This window comes from Prionailurus bengalensis, chromosome B3 (genome assembly GCF_016509475.1).
Source record: "Prionailurus bengalensis isolate Pbe53 chromosome B3, Fcat_Pben_1.1_paternal_pri, whole genome shotgun sequence".
Taxonomy (NCBI): Eukaryota; Metazoa; Chordata; class Mammalia; order Carnivora; family Felidae; genus Prionailurus; species Prionailurus bengalensis.
The window spans coordinates 121,454,332-121,476,813 of NC_057355.1; the positions used below are offsets into that span (position 1 = coordinate 121,454,332).

A 22,482-nucleotide genomic window follows, 5' to 3' on the forward strand; every position below is an offset into this window, starting at 1 on the left:
TCTCCCTCATTCGTCACGCTCGCATCCACTGCCTGAACAGCTGCCCCTCCCTGCTAATCAGCATGATTAGTAAACCCCCACTTCCACACAGGGGCCAGCGCCTTGCACAAGGTTACAGCACTCTCTGTCTGGGTTGGCTTGGAGCAGTGGGCCCCTGTCATGAGCCCCCGCCGGCTCTGGTGGGGAGGACTGGCAGGTGGCCTGGGCTCCCCTGCTCACACATGCTGAGCCACTCCTGAGTCCTTTATCAGGTCCACTAGGTTGACACCCCCGTCATCACCCAGTTAACCCACACAGGCACGGTACTTGGAAGGAGATTGTAAGTACTGCTTTACTTCTCTTCGATCGGACTGGCTCACACCTGTTCCTTAGTGCCCTTATTGTTCATTTTCCCCAAGGTTTGGATTCACCTTCCATGGGACAAATGTTAATAATAGGAACTCCCATCTATTATGTGTGCCAAACATCGTGCTAAATGCTTTCCGTGAATGATCCCATTTAATTCTTGGGCCAGCCCTCTGACAGATGGGGTTGATTTTTATTCCCATTTCACAGCTGAGGAAAGCAAGGCACAGAGAGCCTAAATGACTGGTAGAGCCAGGATTTGAACCCAGCTGTCTTGTTCTAGAGCACAGGCCTGGTCACTAAGCTATGCTGCTTCCTGTTCTCGGGGTCATCCAGCTCAGAACCCGGGGTGTGGATCCAGGGGCATGGGGCCTCTGCTCTCCCTCCAGAATTCTCTCACTAACCCAACTCTTGGATTGGTTTTGATTCCTTTCCAGCGTCTGAAACCTTTCATTTCTTTTTGCCTTCTTTCTTGGATTATTTCTTTAATCCTCTCCCAAGGGCCTTTCATCCTCTCAAATAAACAAAATATTTAAAGGTTTTTAAGCCCTTTCACCCTGTTCTCAAGCAGGAAGATCAGCTTGCATCTATAATTTTATATAGTTCTGTGCTCTTGACCTAGCATATAGGTCATCAAAAGTTTATCAGTTTTTCACATAATTTCTGAGCTTTTCTATGTCTCTAATACCACCCAGTTGTACTTCAGGTTTTTGTGCAGAATTACCATTTCCGTAGGACTCCACAGATTCAAAACAGAAAGGTCAAAGTGTTCTATCTAGTCTTATCTCAAGGAGCAAACTCAAAAGGGAAAAATAAATTTTAGTCTTTAGCACCTGTGTTTTCAGAGGTCCTTTTAAAATAATATTCCAACACAAAGACTCTCTCAGAATCAAGGCACCTGTCACCATGAGCATAAAATCTCTTGGCAGGTCGAACTCATTGCACTTAAATAATTTTAGGCACGGATTCCATTTGGCTAGCTGTCACTGTTCCGGGTCCACCACAGCAAAGCCTTAAGACTTGTTAGTGTTGCTTATTACACTTGTATCTAAATGCAATTCGACTTTTATCCTTTCACTAATGAAAGAAGTCCTCAGTCATTCACTGGATACCTTTAGTAAGCAGACTTTTTTCTCGGAGCCCACACCATGCAATTTAATGCTAAACTTAACCGTCCCTGACCCCTTGACTCCCTTCTAAACACATATTACTTTTAATCTCATAATAGATCTTTCAGGCTCAGTTTTTCCGAGCCAGCATTTCTTTTCTGCCTTTTGTCCAGACTGTTCATTTACCATTATTATTGCCTCTCTGCTTACATTCCCCTGACTTCCCCAGACCTTCTGCCAGCCTGTTTGATCCTTCAGGGGCTCATGTGATTTTCCTCCTCACTCACATTACCATGTCGCTAGCTCCCTGGACTCTGCACCCCCCCCCCCCCCCGCACTGTTCCTCCTCGGTTTTGGACACCTGGGGGGATGCCACCTCTTCCACAGTCCTGCCATTCCTGCCTTTTTTTCCACCGCCGCCCCCATCTTCCCTGTGGACTCACCTTAACAAATGGACTTCCTCCAGATCTGGAGCTCTTTGAGAGCAGAAGCTCATCTTTTTCTTCTTACTAGTGCCTACGAACAGTGTCCAATAAATGGGTTGGATTTATTTCGTGGGTTATTTATTTATGTGAGTCGAATGCTGTGGAAATAAGAGAACTGCTTAGATATGTACCTTTATATGGGGTCCCAGCATTGCAAAATGCAGGATGAAAAGAATAATTTTGCTGCAAAAATCAGGGAAGTCAGCTAGAGATGTAACATATACACAGAATAGGAAATACTAGTTTTTTTTTTAATTTTTTTAAAATCTTTGCTTATTTTTGAGAGAGAGGGACAGAGTGTGAGCAGGGGAGGAACAGAGAGAGAAGGAGACACAGAATCTGAAGTAGGCTCCAGGCTCTGAGCTGTCAGCACAGAGCCCGACGCAGGGCTCGAACCCATGAACTGCGAGATCGTGACCTAAGCCTAAGTCAGATGCTTAACTGACTGAGCCACCCAGGAGCCCCTAATAATTAGTTTTTTTAATGAAAGATAAAAGAAATTGTCTTTTTTCCAGCTGAGGTAAAAATTTACATAATGTGCACGGATCCTAAGTGTTCAGCTTGATGAGTTTTGATCATTTTATATATATCCACGTAACCCCCACTCAACACAAGATGGGGAACATCTCTGTCACACTCAAAATCCCCCTGTGTCTCTTCCCAGTCAGTACGCCTCCTCTCTCACTAATCACACTATTGACTTCTCTTACGATACAGTAGTTTGCCTCTTCTTTTTTTCACGTTTTTTTATTGCAGTAAAATACACATGACATAGAATTTACAAACCATTTTTAACTGTACAGTAGAGTGGTATTAAATCCATTCTCATTCTTGTCCAACCATCACCACCATCTAGCGCCATGACTCTACATCTTGTAGAACTGAAAACCAGACCACACAGTAACTCCCCATTCTCCCCTTCCCCCAGTCCCTGGCAACCACCTGTTACACTTTTCTGTCTCTATGTTTTTGACCACTCTTAAGTACCTCATATAAGCGGAATCGTACAGTATCTGTCCTTTTGTGACTGGTATCTTATACTTAGCATAATGCCCTCAAGGTCCATTCACGTTGTAGCACGTGCAGAATTCCCTTCCTTTTTAAGGCTGAATAACATTTCACTGAATGGTGTACCACATTTTGTTTATCCATTCATCCTTCATGGACACGTAGGTTTCTCCCACATTTTAGCTATTGTGCTTCTGAGCATGGGTGTATAAATACAGTTTTGCCTAGTGTTGGACTTCTTATAAGTGGAATCTTACAATATTCTTTTGTATCTGGCTTCTTTCAGCAAAGTGTTTTAGAGATTCATCTATATTGTTGCTTACATCAGTGGTTCAGTGTTTTGTATTGTTGAGTGTAGTGTTCTATACGAATATTCCCACAATTTGTTTATCCATTTTCTTACTGATGGGCATTAAGATTGGTCTCAGTTTTTTACTATTATGAATACAAACTCAATGAGAATTATTATATAACTCTTTTTTTCATAACCATATGTTTGGGGGGGTATCTACTTAGGAATAGAACTGTTAAGTCATACAAATATTTTTTAATTTATAAGAAACTGACAAATGGTTTTCTGAAACTATTGTATCATTTTACACTCCCATCAGCAACGTGTGAGAATTCTAGTAACGCACATGTTCACCAGCATTTGGTATTGTTGTGTTTGATTTTAGTCATTTTATTTTATTTTGTTTTGTGTGGGGTTTTTTTTTTTTTTTTTTTTTTTTTTGATGTTTATTTTTGAGGGAGAGAGAGAGCATGAGCTGGAGAGAGGCAGAGGGAGAGGAAGAGAGAGAACCTGAAGCAGGCTCCATGCTATCAGCGTAAAACCCAATGTGGGGCTCAAACCCGCTAGCTGTGAGATTTGACCTGAGCCGAAGTCCGACACTCAACCAACTAAGCCACCCAGGCGCCCCTGATTTTAGTCATTTTAATAGACATAAAGTGCTATTTTCATTTTCCTGATGACTACTGATACTGAGAACCTTTTATGTGCTTTTTTATGTTTTATTGGCCATTCATATGTATATTTTTGTAAAGTATCTATTAAAATGTTTTATACATTTTAAAATTAGGTTGTCATTTTACTGTTGAAGTCAACAGTTAACAATAGGACTTCTTTATATGTTATCAATTAAGAATCTTTCTTACATATATGTATTGTAAATATTTTTCTTCAGGGCATGGCTTGCCTGTTCATTTTCTTAGTGATAGCTTTTGATGAACAGAAATAAAAAAGCCTAATTTATCAAAATTTTTAAAAGATTTTATTTTCAGTAATCTCTACACCCAACATGGGACACAAACTTACAACCCCCCACATCAAGAGTCACATGCTCCACCGGTTAAGCCAGCCAGGTGCCCCTCAGATGTTTTCACTTATGATTAGAGCTCTTTGTGTCCTAAGAAATCTTTACCTATGATGTGATGCCTGGGTACCTCAGTTGGTTAAGGGTCTGACTTCGGCTCAGGTCATGATCTTGCGGTTCATAGGTTCGAGCCCCACATTGGGCTCTGTGCTGAGAGCTCAGAGCCTGGAGCCTGCTTCAGTTTCTGTGTCTCCCTCCCCCTATGCCCCTCCCCCACTTGCTGTCTGTCTGTCTGTCTGTCTCTCTCTCAAAAAATGAAAAGACATCAAAAATTTTTTTAAAAAAGAAATCTTTGCCTATGACAAGTTTACAAAAACATCATATTTTCTTCTAGAGGCTTTTAAGTTTAGGGGTCTGTAATCCAACTCAAATTTATGTTTATCTGTAGAATGAAGTAAAGGTTGATGTTCATTTTTTTTTTCATATGGATATCCAGTTGTTTTAGCAGTATTTGCTAAAAAAAAATTATTTTCCCCATTGAATTCACTTTGGCACCTTAGTCAAAAATTAGTTGACCATATATTTATGGGTCTATTTCTGAACTCTTTATTCTGTTTCACTGACCTATTATTTATTTACTATTATGCCTATGCTTCACTTTCTTGATTGTGATTTGTATATAGTGGCCTTGAAATCAGGTAACGTAAGTCTCCCTTTTCAAAATTGTTTTGACTATTCTAGATTCTTTGACTTCTCTATATAAATTTTAACATCAACTGGTCAGTTTCTTCAATAACAGCAAAGCCTGCTGGGATTCTTATTGTGATGGCATTGGATCTATAGATCAGTTGGGGGTGGTTTCCAGTGCCGGTTGTGGCTGAGTGAGTTTTTATCCAATCAGCCCACTGGATGAAACACAAAGTACAACACCCTGAAGGCAGTGGAGGGTAAACAGAAGCCAGTATTTGGAAGAAAGGAATGGAAATTTGGAGGAAGGGAACTGCAAGAGGTGAGCTTTCTCTTTGTTTTTCAGTTATTACCTTTTGACCTGAGGGCAGGCCACGGTTTGCAATTAGAACTTACATGGCAATCCAAATTAACTGGCTTAACAAACTGGAGGCTGAGGTTTAGAATAGCCACCTGCGGGAAGAGTGAGAGGAAAACCCTGGAAATGAGGCAACCATCTACTCCAAACTATACAGTTAAAGCTAAAAGAACTGAACATAGAGCCATGGCCCATGGAAGGGAAGAAAGAATTTCAGGTGGAGTTTAGCCAAATTAGCTGCCTGCTTAAAACACACACTCGCACGCACGCACACGCACGCGCGTGGTCTTTGGAGCAATATAATACAATCCGGTATCTATAACATTTCACAGTGTCCAGGATACAATGTGAAATTCTTCAACATATGAAAAAACAGGAAAACATGACCCATTCTTAGAATGAAAGATAATCAACAGAGACCAGTCTTAAGAAGGCTCAGATGATGGAATTAATACGCAAGGATTTTAAAGTGGCTATTATAACTATGAACCAAGATGTATAGGAAAATATGCTTCAATGAATCAAAGATAGGAAATCTTTGATTTCCAGATAGAATTTCCAGATAGAAAGCCAGATTTCCAGATAGAAACTGTGGAACTAGGAAAGCAACATTTGAAATGTAGAATAAACATCTTAACAATATTGAGTCTTCCAATAGAAGTTAACCATCTGACTCTTGATTTTGGCTCATGTCATGATCTCACAGTTTGTGAGATCAAGCCCCATATCAGACTCTTCACTGACAGCACAGAGCCTGCTTGGGATTCTCTCTCTTCTCTCTCTCTGCCCCTCCCCTGCTTGCTCTCTATTTCAAAATAAATAAATAAATAAACTTTAAAAAAAAAAGAGAATTGTTAAAAATATAATTGCATTTTGTTTATGGACCTTGATTCCTGTACTACCAATATTTTTATAAAATTCATAAGGTTTTCTGTGTAAACAATCACATCTGTGAATGCTGGCAGTTTTTTTTTTTCCTTATGACATTGCCTATGTCTTCCATTACTAATTTTTTTATAAAAGTTTTTTTTTTAATGTTTATTTTTGAGAGAGAGAGAGAGAGAGAGCGCGCACGCAAGTAGGGGAGGGGTAGAGAGAGGGAGACACAGAATCCGAAACAGACTCCAGGCTCTGAGCTATTAGTACAGAGCCTGATATGGGGCTCAAACTCATGAACTGTGAGATCATGACCTGAGCTGAAGTTGGACACTTAACCGACTGAGTAACCCACGCACCCCTTCCATTACTAATTTTTAATTGAAGTAGTGAGAAAAAACATCCTTCCTTTATTCCTGTTCTTAAAGGAAAAGAGTTCAGTGTTTCACCAATAAGTATGATGTTAACCATAGATTTTTTAATAGATATACTTTATTAGGTTAGGAACTTTCTTTTGTTCCTAGTTTACTGAGAGTTTCTGTCATGAATGGGTGTTGCATTTTGTCCAATGTGGTATTTCATCTAATAATATTCTAATATGATTTTTCTTCTTTATTCTTTAATGCAGTGAATACATGATTGATTTTTACATCTTAAACCATTCCCATGGTAAATATCACTTGGTCATGATACGATCTTATTTTTTATAGATTTTTTTTTCTTTTAATTTAGAGAGCATGAGTAGGGGAGAGGGCCAGAAGGAGAGAGAGAGAGAGAGAGAGAGAGAGAGAGAGAGAGAGAGAGAGAGAGAGAATCTCAAGCAGGCTCCACACAGAGCTAGATCCCACAACCCTTGGATTATGACCTGAGCTGAAATCAAGATTTGGACAGTCAACCCACTGAGCTACCCAGGTGCCCCGGGGGTAGTTTTTTTTTTATAAAGGAGATAGATATAGGTTGATTGATTTTATTTGCTAATATTTCATCAGAGTCTTTTTGTGTATATTCTTGAGGCATACTGGCCTGTAATTTTCTTGTAATGTCTTTGTCATGTTTTTTGTGTCAGAGATATGTTAACATCATAAAATGAGTTGGGAAATTTTCCCTTCTCTCTTTTGTTCTGAAAGATTTTGTGAAATATTGGAATTATTTCTTTAAATGTTTGATAGACTTCACTAAAACCATCTGAGCTTAAAGTTTTCTTTGTAAGAAGGTTTTTGATTATAAGTTAAATTTCTTTATATACCTATTTATGTAAAGAGAGCAATTTAGACTTTCTCTCATTGTGTCACTTTTAATAAGTTGTATTTCCAAGGATTTATTCACTGAATTTTTGGCATAGAGTTGTTCATAATATTACTTTCTGTCTTTGTTGTCTATAGACTCTATGATCTTCTTCATTAATTTTTTATGTCCTTTTATTCTTTAAGATCAGCTTGCTTGGAATTCATCAACTTTTAAAATCTTCCAAACAGCCACCTTTGATTTTGTTGATATGCTCTGTTTGCCTATTTTCTATTTCACTGTGCTAAAAGATAAACTGAAGTGTATTAAAATTTTGAAGAGCTCATTGGAGCAAACATTGATTTTTTTTTTTTCTAAATTTTTTTTTTTCAACGCTTATTTATTTTTGGAACAGAGAGAGACAGAGCATGAATGGGGGAGGGGCAGAGAGAGAGGGAGACACAGAATCGGAAACAGGCTCCAGGCTCTGAGCCATCAGCCCAGAGCCTGACGCGGGGCTCGAACTCACGGACCGCGAGATCGTGACCTGGCTGAAGTCGGACGCTTAACCGACTGCGCCACCCAGGCGCCCCCAAACATTGATTTTTAACTGGGCAGTGACAAACTGAAAATGGTTAGGAGCAATCTATCAGGGGGAACTAAGGGAAAGGCTTTCTTTTTTTTTTAATGTTTATTTATTTCTGAGAGACAGAAAGAGAGACAGAGAGTGAGCAGGATAGGGGCAGAGAGAGAGAGAGGGAGACAGAATCCGAAGCAGGCTTCAGGCTCTGAGCTGTCAGCACAGAGCCCGATGTGGGGCTTGAACCCACGAACCATGGGATCATGACCTGAGCTGAAGTTGGACACTTACCTGACTGAGCCACCCAGGCACTCACCCGCCCCTCCCGCCCTTTTTTTTTTTTTTTTTAATAGAGCAGACTCCTAAATAAAGCAAGGAAATTATTTGATTACTTGATTGACTATAGCTGAAGCAGTTGCTTTATTTGGGAAAGCCTACTAGGCTGTTTGTGATTGGTTGTTCTTAATTTCATTTTCTCAGACTTGAGTGCACTGATGCTGGCTTAAGTTTTGGTTTGCTTATAAAGGCTGCCAAGGCATTAGAGCCACCTCAGTCTAATGGCCTCCTTGTTGACTTCTGCTTTTATTATTCTATTTTTTATTCTACTTACTGTGTGTTTACCTTGCTCTTACTTTTCTAGCTTCTTAAGGTGGAAAGCTTAGGTTGTTAATTTTCACTCATTTCTTTTCTAATAAAGACATTAAATATTATAAGTTTCTGTTTAAGTACTCTTTTAGGTTTTGTTCAATTGTGTTTTCATTACCACTCAGTTGAATACATTTTTAAATTTTTCCTGTGATTTCTTCCTTGACTCATAGATTATGTAGAAGTGTGTTGTTAAATTTCCAAATATTTTGGAATTTTCTAGATATCTTATTACTGATTTATAATTTAATATTCTAATCAGTGTACATTCTGGATTTTAGTCCTTTGATTTTTTTTTAAAGGTAATTACCATTTATTTTTTGAGGTTCCTTTGATTTTTATTGAGACTTATTTTATGGCCCAGCATTTGGACTATCTTCATGAATGTTCCGTGTTCACTTGAAAAGAATGTGTATTCTGAAGTTAGTGGATATAGTTTCACATAATTGTCAAATTGACTGAGTGGGTGGAGAGTGTTGTTTAAATGTTTAAGTCTATACTGGCAGGGTTTTTGTTTGGTTTTGGTTTTTTTCCCAGCACTTTAAAATACCTGTTCATTGTTTTAGGGCCTTTGTTTTCTAATGATAAGTCAGCCAACCATTAGCATTGTTGTTCGCTTGTGGGTAATATTTTTACCAGCGCCAACCAGCACCCCACCACCCTGGCTGCTTTGAAGTTTTTGTTCCTGATTTTTAGTTTTCAGCAATTGGACTATCATGTGCCTGGGTGTAGATTTCTTTGTACTTAACCCTGCTTAGGATTTGCTGAGCTACTTAGGTCTGTAGGTTAATGTCTTCCATCAGCATTGGAAATTCTCAGCCTTTATCCCTTTATAGATTTCTTCTGCCTCATTCTCTCTCCTCTGCCTTCTGGGATTCCAATTTTATACATGTTACATACTCTCCTCTATTGCATTCAATCTGTTGTTAAGCATTTGGAATGAATTCTTCCTTTCAGATTGTATGTTTTTTCACTTCTAGAATTCTTGTATGGTTTTTTTTTTTTTAAGTAAATTTCATCTCTCTATTGAAATTCCCCCATTTGTTCATACATGTTGCCTACCTTTTATACTTGACCCTCATACATATTTCTCATGGTTATTTTGAAGTCCACCTCTGGTAAGTCCAACATCTGTGCCGTCTTGTCAGTGCCCTTCTATTGACTGTTTTCTCTCCTGGGTCACATTTTCTTGCTTCTGCGTGTCTTTTACAATTATTAGTTGTATGCTAGGCATTTTCTGTAAAATCAGAGTCTTAAGTAAATGTTATTTACCCTCCCCCCTTTCCCAAAAAGACATGCTTATCCTTTTCTCCGGTTGCTAGTGTGTGGGAGAGGGGTGGGAGGAGAAGGGGGTGAGCCAATCTAATTGATAATTAAGCTGGGTCTGGACTTTGTCACAGCCTTTGTTAGATTCCAGTTCATCTCTGGCTTCAGATGTTTGGAGAGCCGGATGGGAGCACCAGTTAGGATTCTAGAGATCCTTTTATGCTTTACAGTCATGTGGCCAGCTTTCTGAACTGTGAGAGGTGTCTGCTTTTCATCCTGTATGTCAGCTTTTTGGGTAACTGAAGAGTGCTTTTCCGGTCGTGCTCTCTTCTCACCTGTCCCCAGGCTGTATTGCAACAGGTCTGTGGTTCACAAAGTGCAGTTCATGGATCTGGGGGTCGAGGGGGGATCCTCAAGACCCTTGGAGGAAGCCAGTAGGATCAAAAGGTTTTTCACAGTAATGCTAAGACATTTTTTTGCCTTTTTCACCACGTTGACATTTACACATGTTGCAAAAACAATGGTGTTTTTGTAAAACTCTTCATGCCTTAGCAGAAATTGAGGCTGTGGCACCAAAGTATAGTAGCGACCATTGTAATCTTTACCACCAAAGTATTTGTAGTTACAAGAGTAATGCCAGTGCTACTTAAGAGAATCCTTGTTAAGCAGTAATAATTATTAAATCTCAGCTCTGGATTACATATCTTTTTAATGTTCTGCCTGATGAAATAGGATGCACACATAAAGTTCTCCAGGGCCCTGTGTGATAGTCGTCTCAAGGAAGAGCGCTTGTGTGACTGAGTCACAGTCCAAGGTAGCCGCTTCTTATTCCGGCCAGCACTGCTTTGTGCTGCTCGTGGGAGCCCCACCCTTCCCTGTAGGATCTTCAGCATTTACCACACACGTACTGTGTGCTATGACTACTTTGTTTGGGACTGAGAATTTACGAAGAGAATGTAACCTCTGCTGTCTTTAACATCTACACGTTCTATAAAGTGCCATGGAAGTAGATGGATATTCTTTCTTGTGAAGAAACAGTAAGATTCTCCCCAGAAAGCACTTCCTTCATGGCTCTACAGTGTTTCTCATTAGAAGCATTGGTGGCATTCTGAGCAGACATATTCTTCCTAGTACACGACTCTTCCCTGCGTTTTTAGACGTTTAGCACCCTTGACACTGCCCCCCCCCCCCCCCCGCCTATTGAATGTCAGCAATCCCCCACCCCCATTATTATGGCCTTTGAAAGCACACCCACACACTTCCCAACCCTCAAGAAGGACAGGGACATCCTTGCCTGTACATGGTAGCTCAAGTTCTGCTGCGATTGGGTGAAGGAGCCCGGGGAAGTGGGCTGTGGGGGTCACACTCTCTGTATGACTGTCACATTTCTGTGCCCCATTCTTCCCCTACAGTCTTGTGACATCACATGATTCTCAGAAAATCTTGACGCTGAAAGCCTATCTTCATGGAGAGTGTAATTGCCTGGTGAGGAGATCTGCTTTGCTAAAAACCAGTGCGTTTGATAGATCACCTCCAAGTTCCTTAGAACCAACATCCATTCTTTGGAACAGCTATTAAAGCAAAGGGGAAAGTCTAGCCCTTCAATGTATATTGGCTGGAGGTTGGGGGGGGTGCGTTCTGCAGGAGGACAGTTATGGGGAAACATTTAGCCCTGATATGCCACAGTGCAACAAAGAAAGTGAGATGAAGTTCTAAGTAAATTGGCTGATAAGAGAGGGTGATGTTGAGAAAAATTTGCCATATTGTTGCCTATTAGCTACATGCGTAGTAAAGGGAAATACAGCATAGTTGACTCTGAATCTTTGAATTTGAGTCCAATGTTAGACATTCTGAGCTTTTCCACAGCTAACTTTCTTGGCTGTACAGATAACATGAAACTCTTAGAAGTTATTTTCAGGGACTCTTTGCACTATTATATTTTAGTATTGAGCAAAGAATAATATAAAAACTAGAGAGAACAATTAAATCTCAAAATTTTGATGGGAGTAGAAAATGTATTACTAGTAGACTACAATGAATTGAGGTTCAGGAAAATGGGATGGAATTTTGGATGGAAACAGAAACTATTAGATGCCACATGAAGGAATATGCAGATAACGGAATCTCAGGGAAGGCCCAGAAGAGAGTGCGCCTGGCCTCCTCCGAGTCAGCCATTGTACAACCTGCGTCCTACAAACCCCACACACTTGTGCTTTAGTTGGAAGATACAGCGGCCTGAGTACCACCCACTGGCGCTCCAAGCAAGCGAGCTTCACCCGGCATCACCACGTCGCCCTCCACGGCTCAGCGCTCCGGTCCCTACCCAGTGGTGCACTGTAAAAATTCCTGCCTCTTGGCTAAAAGTTTCTCCTTGCTTGAGAAAGTTTCTTTTGTGATTTGGAGAGTGGATTTATGGTACCGAGGAGATTAAAAGCAGCTTCTGCTGTGAAAGTTTATGACGTTGCAGTCTGTTCACAGTTTGCAGTTGGATGAGCAAACCTCCTCTCGTCCTCAGTCTTACTCTTACGTGATCTCCTCTTGCCCGCTGTCCTACCCCTAACACTCACAGTCCCTGGTGGTCTCCATGGAAGAGGGCCCTGTTACAGACTCTGATTTCTGATGCACAACAAGCAGGCGTTAAAGTAAATGCCTCCTAGGAATATTTGTTGTTAAAGAAGCTTTCAGAAAATAAAACCAACCTAGCCTGCCAGTGAGATGATTTCTGACTTAATAGTTATAACGTAGTTACAAAAATCCTTTAATACCTAATTCCCGAGTCTAGATTGCTGCTCGTGGCCAGAAACTTCTAGAACCAGCAAGCCAGAGTGGAAGGAGAATCACAATTGGTGTATTTTTTGACTTTTGGTGCAGTTCCCATAAACAGTAGTTTCCTTCTAAATTTGAATATCTGCCCTAATTGATACAGAAATCTGAAGGTTAATCCAGCCAGGCAGTTCCTGCTGTTTCATCTGTATCTTCCCGTGTTCCTTTGTTCACTGGATCAACCCACCCTCGCCTCCACCCTTGTCTTCCTTTCTACCCGGAGGCCTTTCTCCACCCACCACTCCTTCCACTCAGAGCCCGTGCACCTCCCCACATGTTTTCTTCACTAAGCTTTCCTCTCCCCTCACTAATGAGAAAGGAGATGACACGTGCCTCTGGCCCCTCCTTTCCTCACCCCTTAACTCCTGTTTGACTCCCATTCAGCATTTCACTTTGTGAACAACGTGAACATTCTATCTGCGTATTTAGGTACGACTCCTTTCTCGTCAGTCATTGGCCGCCACACTTCTCCATACCTCTGGAAGCCCCTTGGGAAAGACCGCGTCGTTTGAACTATGTAGAGTAGCACACACACCGAGGGGTCACTGAAGATCAGATGTCATACTCGGAAAAATTCATAAATAAGCCCTGAGCATTTGGGTACTTTTCTCCAAGAAGATTAGCCCAAAGCGTGTAATTGTGCAACTGAACTGTGGGAGCCAAACTGTGGGAGGAGATGAGGAAGGGATGTGACATATCAGAGGTGAGATTATGTGAGTAGAAAACCTTTCATCCATGGGCTTCGGGATACATTATGCAGACTTTCCCTTAACTAGGTATTTGGAAATCTCTTTGAGAGAGGCAGAGACTCCAAAGCAGCCCCCTGAAATGATGAAGCTGTGAGGGAGAACACAGACAAGAGAGGAGCCTGGGCTTCTGGATTCAGCAGACATTCCGCTCTGTCCCCTCCCCCAGGGTTCCGTTGGGGTCATTAGGAATCAGGTTATAAATAACTAGGTGGCCCATAGGTCAGGCCTCAGGAAGGTCGGCATAACCTTACCCCAGTGTTGCTGTGACTCTGCCATCAAAATGACCATTAATGCCAAAGGAAATTTGCAGAGGAAATAACAGCGTGATGATTTAAGTCACTATGAATATTTCTCTTCAGTTAGGCACTGTTTCCTTTCCTAAAGCCCCGTTAATCAGGTCTGGGGTAAGGTTGTTCACAATGAGATTCTTCATGTTTCTTCTGTGTGCAATTTTCTGGTCACTATACTTCAAAAAGGAAAAAACAAAACAAAACAACAAAACCACAGGGTAATTAAAGAAGGTCCAGAGAAGAACCAGAAGTGAGTGAAAAGGGCTGCCAGATAAAAGACTGTTCTAAAAACCTTTTTAAAGGGGACCTTTTTTTTTTTTAATTTTTTTTTCAACGTTTATTTATTTTTGGGACAGAGAGAGACAGAGCATGAACGGGGGAGGGGCAGAGAGAGAGGGAGACACAGAATTGGAAACAGGCTCCAGGCTCTGAGCCATCAGCCCAGAGCCCGACGCAGGGCTCGAACTCACGGACCGCAAGATCGTGACCCGGCTGAAGTCGGACGCTTAACCGACTGCACCACCCAGGCGCCCCTAAAGGGGAACTTTTTTAAAAATGTGGGGCAATATATATATCCTAAAATGTACCATTTCTGTGCTACGATTCAGTGGCATCTCGTACATTCACAATTTGTGCCACCATCACCACCATCTGTCTCCAGAACTTTCTCATCATCCCAGGCTGTAACTCAGTACCCATTAAACAGTAACTCCCGATTCTCCCATCTCCCCAGCCCCAGCAACCACTGTTCTACTTTGTCTCTATGAATTTGACTCTTCTAGGGACCTCGTATAAGTGAAATCCTGCCATATTGGTCCTTTTGTGACAGACTTATTTGACTTAGCATAACGTCCCCAGGGTTCATCCATGTTGTCTCTTGTGTCAGAATCTCCTTCCTTTTTAAGGCTGACTAATATTTCGTTGGTATAGGCCACATTTGTTTATCCATTCATCTGTTGATGTTTTCACCGTTTGGCTACTGGAAATAATGCTGCTGGGAACTTCGGTGTAACAAGTAGGCCCTGTTTTCAATTGGGGGGGGGGGGGTTATGCCTGGGGGTGGAATCACTGAATCACATGGTAATTCTGTGTTTGGCTTTTTGAGGAACTGCCAGAATGTTTTCCACAGGAGCTACAACATTTCACGTTCCCACCAGCAATGCGCGAGAGTTCCAGTGTTTCCTCATGCTGGCCAGCGCTTGGTTTTTTTTTCCATGTATTTGGTTTCATTTTTAATAATCACCCTCCTAATTAGCATGAAGTGGTATAAATGGGGACTTTTCTACCTGGAAGAAACAGACCGAGAGGGCAAGCGGAGGCCTGTAGTTATGAAGACTTCAACTGGGATATATACAGACATAGTCACCAGAATCTAAAATGTGGGGATCTGGGCAAGGAAGAAGGTCAGAGTTCTTAACAGACAGCATAGCATGGGTACTGAACAGTTCCAAAGGCCACCAGCCCTTCTCCTTCCTCGTGTGTCTGACAGGCCAAACATCTGCTTGACTGGGAACCCTACTGAGGTAAATTTAGAATAATGAAAAACCTGTCTTCTCAGACCAGTTATCTTATCTCATGATGCACACGTAAGCTCACTAATAGGTGGTTAAGAAAAACCATGAATTCTGTATAATTAACCCCTGTTCTTTTAAAGTTGATGTTTTAGAAGATGATTGTGCCTCTGTTCCTACCTTAGATTCAACCAGCCGTCCTGAATTTGAAGCTTCCTGGGCTCCTTTTTGGAAGACCTTGTGGCCGTCACAGGGGACTGAAATTACTATTTTAATTACTTAACCTTCAACAGATACTGTAGACTGACCATGTGCCCCGGCCTCAGGATAAGTGCTACAAAGAGAGTGGAGAACAGAGCGAGCCCTGTCTTTGTCTTCATGGAGCTGTGGTTTAGTGGGCGAGTCAGATGATTTCTCACACAAACAGATTTGTAAATTCCAAGCTATGTTAGCTCTGTAAAGGAAAAATACCTGTGATATTTCTCTCTTTTCCTTTAGGTTGTTCACACAACCACTCTAAGAGCTCTGCTTTCTTTTCTCTTCAGGAGCCTTCAAACAGGTGGCTTTGCCTGGGAGGGAGAGGTAGAGAACAACGCATATAGCAAGGCTACAGGGGTTGTCCCTCAGCACAAGTATCACCCCACAGCGGGCAGTTACCAACTCCATTTTGCCCTGCAGCAACTTGAACAACAAAAACTTCAGTCCCGGCAGCTTCTGGACCAGAGTCGAGCCCGGCATCAGGTAATTCACATAAGGCTTTTCCATATGCTAGTATCTTTCTTCTACGGGGGTGGAAGAAGGTCAATGGAAAAGGTAGGAATAGTTTCCCAAAGGTTTACCTACACCAGTATGGCTCGCATGGCTCTTGGAGAACCTACTCTAAGGGAAGAAACGTGCTGAAGCCTTGATGTTGGCTTTGGCAGGAGGTGACACTGAACCAGGTGTGACATTTTCTTTCACTTGAATATTTCTCTACAAAAATCTCTGTTGTAGCATTGCCTCTTTCTGTTGCCTGATGGTCGTTCAGTAAGCTCCCAGCGGGTCTAATTTCCACATACCTAAAAGCTAGCATTTTTTTTTATTTTTTTATTTTTTTTATTTTTGGGACAGAGAGAGACAGAGCATGAACGGGGGAGGGGCAGAGAGAGAGGGAGACGCAGAATCAGAAACAGGCTCCAGGCTCTGAGCCATCAGCCCAGAGCCTGACGCGGGGCTCGAACTCACGGACCGCGAGATCGTGACCTGAGCTGAAGTCGGACGCTTAACTGACTGCGCCACCCAGGCGCCCCTAAAAGCTAGCATTTGAAGCAACTTTTTTCCTAAATGTACTGTTTCTTTGGTACACCCTTGGTATACATAAGCACACATTAATCCTTCATAACTTACCAAGATTTTCAAGGTGTAGATAATGTTTCCAGTTCTTTTCACAGGAAGTAGTCATAAGTTAAGCTGTTGGTCTTCTGGCTCGACGGTACACAAAACAACGTACCCGCAAAAATGTAACGGTATACACAAAAATCCTCGCTGTCTTGGCCCTTGTGTTCTAGTGAAATACCATTTTCCTTCTATCCGTAGAATGACAGACACTCCTGAGTATATGTGTGAGGGAGCTGTGTAAGTGAATTGTAAGTGAATTGTGCTGGTGTGTTAGTATGGCCCAAATTGCAGGGAAAGACCATCTGGAGTTAAGTTTCTCTTGATCATTTCAGGGCCATCTTTAGAATCCGCTACTGTGTTCTACATGCTGTGTTGGGCTATCTCAGCACTGATTCCATGAGCTTCTCTTTTATTTGGCTATGTGAAGAAATATATCAGTTTGATCTCTTGTTATTTGCTCTTATAAAAATGTAGTACATAGTGTGCGTTAGTTTGTGCAAAATTGATATTCACTTAAAGACAAAAGCACCATTTCCCAAAGTCTTTCCCCCCCCTCTAAATAAAACAATCATCATGATGCTCTCTATCTTAATCTTTTTTTTAATTTTGTTTTTTAGTTTTTAAAATTTACATCCAAATTAGTTAGCATGTAGTGCAACAAAGATTTCAGGAGTAGATTCCTTAGTGCCCCTTCCCCATGTAGCCCATCCCTCCTCCCACAACCCCTCCCGTAACCCTCAGTTTGTTCTCCATATTTATGAGTCTCTTCTGTTTTGTCCCCCTCCCTGTTTTTATCTTATTTTTGTTTCCCTTCCCTTATGCTCATCTGTTTTGTCTCTTAAAGTCCTCATATGAGTGAAGCCATATGATTTTTGTCTTTCTTTGACTGACTAATTTCACTTAGCATAATACCCTCCAGTTCCATCCATGTAGTAGCAAATGGCAAGATTTCATTCTTTTTGATTGCCGAGTAGTACTCCATTGTATATATGTATACTACATTTTTCTTTATCCATTCGTCCATCGATGGACATTTGGGCTCTTTCCATACTTTGGCCATTGTTGATAGTGCTGCTATAAACATGGGGGTGCATGTGTCCCTTCGAAACAGCACACCTGTATCCATTGGATAAATGCCTACTAGTGCCATTGCTGGGTCGTAGGGTAGTTCTATTTTTAGTTTTTTGAGGAACCTCCATACTGTTTTCCAGAGTGGCTGCACCAGCTTGCATTCCCACCAACAATGCAAAAGAGATCCTCTTTCTCCGCATCCTCGCCAACATCTGTTGTTGCCTGAGTTGTTAATCTTAGCCATTCTGACAGGTGTGATGTGGTATCTCATTGTGGTTTTGATTTGCATTTCCCTGATGATGAGTGATGTGGAGCGTTTTTTTCATGTGTCGGGTGGCCATCTGGATGTCTTCTTTGGAGAAGTGTCTATTCATGTCTTTTGCCCGTTTCTTCACTGGATTATTTGTTTTTGGGGTGTTGAGTTTGATAAGTTCTTTATAGATTTTGGATACTAACCCTTTATCTTATCTGTCATTTGCAAATATCTTCTCCCATTCCATCGGTTGCCTTTTAGGTTTGCTGATTGTTTCCTTCGCTATGCAGAAGCTTTTTATTTTGATGAGGTCCCAGTAGTTCATTTTTGCTTTTGTTTCCCTTGTCTCTGGAGACGTGTTGAGTAAGAAGTTTCTGTGGCCAAGATCAAAGAGGTTTTTGCCTGCTTTCTCCTTGAGGATTTCAATGGCTTCCTGTCTTACATTTAGGTCTTTCATCCGTTTTGAGTTTATTTTTGTGTATGGTGTCAGAAAGTGGTCCGGATTCATTCTTCTGCATGTTGCTGTCCACTTTTCCCAGCACCACTTGCTGAAGAGACTGTGTTTATTCTATTGGATGTTCTTTCCTGCTTTGTCAAAGATTAGTTGGCCATACGTTTGTGAGTCCATTTCTGGGTTCTCTATTCTGTTTCATTGATCTGAGTGTCTGTTCTTGTGCCAGTACCATACTGTCTTGATGATGACAGATTTGTAGTATAGCTTGAAGTCTGGGATTGTGATGCCTCCTGCTTTGGTTTTCTTTTTCAGATTGTTTTGGCCATTTGGGGTCTTTTCTGGTTCCATACAAATTTTAGGATTATTTTTTCTAGCTCTGTGAGGAATGCTGGTGTTACTTTGATAGGGATGGCATTGAATATGTAGATTGCTTTGGGTAGTATCAACATTTTGACAATATTTGTTCTTCCTATCCAGGAGCATGGAATCTTTTTCCATTTTTTTGTGTCTTCTTCAATTTCTTTCATAAGCTTTCTATAGTTTTCATGTATAGATTTTTCACCTCTTTGGTTAGATTTATTCCTAGGTATTTTATGGTTTTTTTGTGCAACTGTAAATGTAAATTTGTTAGCGTATAGGAATGCAACCGATTTCTGTGTGTTGATTTTATATCCTGCAATTTTGCTGAATTCATAAATCAATTCTGGCAGTTTTTTGGTGGAATCTTTTGGCTTTTCCATATAGAGTATCATGTCATCTGCAAAGAGTGAAAATTTGACCTCCTCCTGGCCAATTTGGATGCCTTTTATTTCTTTGTGTTGTCTGATTGCAGAGGCTAAGACTTCCAATACTATGTTGAATAACAGTGGCGAGAGTGGACATCCCTGTCTTGTTCCTGACTTTAGGGGGAAAGCTCTTAGTTTTTCCCCATTGAGGATGATATTAGCATTGGGTCGTTCATATATGGCTTTTATGATCTCGAGGTACGCTCCTTCTATCCCTACTTTCCTGAGGGTTTTTATCAAGAAAGGATGCTATATTTTGTCAAATGCTTTCTCTGCATCTGTTGAGAGGATCATATGGTTCTTGTCCTTTCTTTTATTGATGTGATGAATCACGTTAATTGTTTTGCAGATACTGAACCAGCCCTGCATCCCAGGTATAAATCCCACTTGGTCGTGGTGATAATTTTTTTAATGTATTGTTGGATCTGGTTGGCTAATATCTTGTTGAGGATTTTTCCATCCATGTTAATCAGGGAAATTGGTCTATAGTTCTCCTTTTTAGTGTGGTCTCTGTTTGGTTTTGGAATCAAGGTAATTCTGGCTTCATAGCAAGAGTTTGGAAGTTTTCCTTCCATTTCTAATTTTTGGAACAGTTTCAAGAGAATAGGTGTTAACTCTTCCTTAAATGTTTGGTAGAATTCCCCTGGAAAGCCATCTGGCCCTGGAATCGTTTTTTGGCAGATTTTTGATTACTAATTTGATTTCCTTACTGGTTATGGGTCTGTTCAAATTTTCTATTTCTTCCTATTTCAGTTTTGGTAGTGTATATGTTTCTAGGAATTTGTCATTTCTTCCGGATTACCCATTTTATTGGCATATAATTGCTCATTATATTCTCTTATTGTTTTTATTTCTATTGTGTTGGTTGTGATCTCTCCTCTTTCATCCTTGATTTTATTTATTTGGGCCCTTTCTTTTTTCTTCTTGATCAAACTGGCTAGTGGTTTATCAGTTTTGTTAATTCTTTCAAAGAACCAGCTTCTGGTTTCATTGATCTGTTCTACTGTTTTTTTGTTTCGGTAGGATTAATTTCTGCTCTAATCTTTATTATTTCCTGTCTTCTGCTGGTTTGGGGTTTTATTTGCTGTTCTTCTATCTCCTTAAGGCGTAAGGTTAGGGAGTGTTTCTGGGATCTTTCTTCCTTCTTTAGGAAGGCCTGGATTGCTATATACTTTCCTCTTATGACCGCCTTTGCTGTGTCCCAGAGGTTTTGGATTGTGGTGTTATCATTTTCATTGACTTCCATATACTTTTTAATTTCCTCTTTAACCGCGTGGTTAGCCCATTCATTCTTTTTTTTTTTCCTGGAGTTTAAACTTTATTAAATGAGTATAGAGGACACTCAATATTATGTTAGTTTCAGATGTACAACATAGTGATTCAATAAGTTTATACATTATGCTGTGCTGATCACAAATGAATCTACCATCTATCACTGTATAATGCATCATGATTTCATTCACTGTATTCCTTAACTGTACCTTATATTCCTGTGACTTACTCATTCCATAACCGGAAGCCTGTATCTCTCACACCCCTTCACCTGTTTTGCCCTGACGCCCCATCCTCCTTCTCTCTGGCAATCATCAGTTTGTTCCGTGTTTATAGGTCTGATTCTGCTTTCTGTTTATTCATTTGTTTTTCTTAGATTCCACATATGAATGAAGTCATATGCTATTTCTCTTTCTATGACTTATTTCACTTAGCATAATATCTTCCAGGTCCATCAATGTTGTCACAAATGGCATGAGCTCATCCTTTTTTATGGCTGCATAATATGCCACTGTATATATGTACATGTGTGTGTACCACAGCTTCCTTATCCATTCATCTATTGATGGACACTTTTAGGTTGCTTCCATATCATTATTGTTGTAAATAATGCTGCAATAAATATAAGGATACATATATCTTTTTGACTTAGTGTTTAGTTTTATTTGAATTATTGGATCATATGGTATTTCTACTTTGAATTTTTTGAGGGACTTCCATACTGTTTTCCATAGTGGCCACACCAGTTTGCATTCCCAAACCCATTCATTCTTCCATAGGATGTTCTTCAGTCTCTAAGTATTTGTTACCTTTCCAATTTTTTTCTCGTGGTTGATTTCAAGTTTCCTAGCATTGTGAGCTATCTTAATCTTTTTAACTATCATCCAGGTCCAGACATTTTATTATTTTGATTTCATTCATCACTTGCTCATCTTTTTCTATGCCCGTGTACTCTATGTATTATATTAACTCAATGTAATTGAGAAATTGTAACTCTAAGCACTTGGGAAGTAGTTCTGTAGGTCTGTTTTTCTAGAGGAAAACCCAGCCTTCTTACCTGGAAAGCGTGGAATGTAGCATCTCATTTTGATCACCGTGTTGCCCTCCGTCATGTAGAAATTCCCTCCTTTAGAAAGTCTTTGGGATAGACAGTTTGCATTTTCACAATTGTAGATAGAAATGTGTATCTTAGATTTTTTTTTTAAATCTATGTACATTTCTTAAAACTCTTAAACATCTGAACTCCCCATCATTCAGATACTTGAGAATGCCAGCTTAATCAGATGCTGGAGAGGGGAGGCATCGAAAATAGCTTCATTTCTCTTACGGGAGTATGATCAATGAGCTAACAAATATAGATACTCGGTCCCTTTTGATGCTTCCATGCCTTGACATGGTGATAATGTTTTAAAAGGGAAAGGAGCGGGGGATTGTAGGGCATTGAAGTTTGAAGGGATGAGAGACAGTTTTTACTGATTTTCACTTTTAGAAACTGCTTCATTTAATAGCCCTTCTCATTCTTTTGATTAGCTTCCAACAACTCACATTCCTTTGAAAATTCAGAGTACTGCTATTTTTGTGTGGATTTTTTTTTTCCAGTGAGGATTACACTGGTTTAGTTTCACTGAACTATGAAGTATATGGAAAAACATGTTTTTTAGAATCTGTCAGAATATCTGTCTTAGGGAGGAGTCAGAACTCCCAAGAAGGGAGTTATCTTGTGTCTCCTGGAGAGGGAACAGAAAATCATTCATCATAATTTTATATATGTTTATAACATCATTTATTTCTTCCCCCTGTTCTTCTAATCCATAGTTGATTTAGGGAAAAATGAGTCAGGATGAAGTTCTGGGACTGTGGGGAGATCTCAAGAAACTAAGTTCTTAGCTTAAAGAGTTTATAACTAAGAAGATAGCAAATAAGATATTAAATGTTCTCACATGAAGGATATTTAGTAATTTAGAGTACGTCATTTCGGAGGACATGAAGAACACTCCACAG

General features: G+C 40.4%; 1 protein-coding gene across 10 annotated transcripts in view; it reads left to right on the plus strand.

Moving 5' to 3' along the window:
* Positions 1–22,482, plus strand: part of TTLL5 (tubulin tyrosine ligase like 5) — a 285,893-nt gene that overhangs the window by 179,407 nt on the left and 84,004 nt on the right. For all 10 annotated transcript variants that reach the window (XM_043556671.1, XM_043556672.1, XM_043556664.1 and 7 more), the window contains one exon: positions 15,815–16,010. In XM_043556671.1, the coding sequence (XP_043412606.1) occupies positions 15,815–16,010 (196 nt within the window). The remainder of the gene's footprint in view (positions 1–15,814; positions 16,011–22,482) is intronic.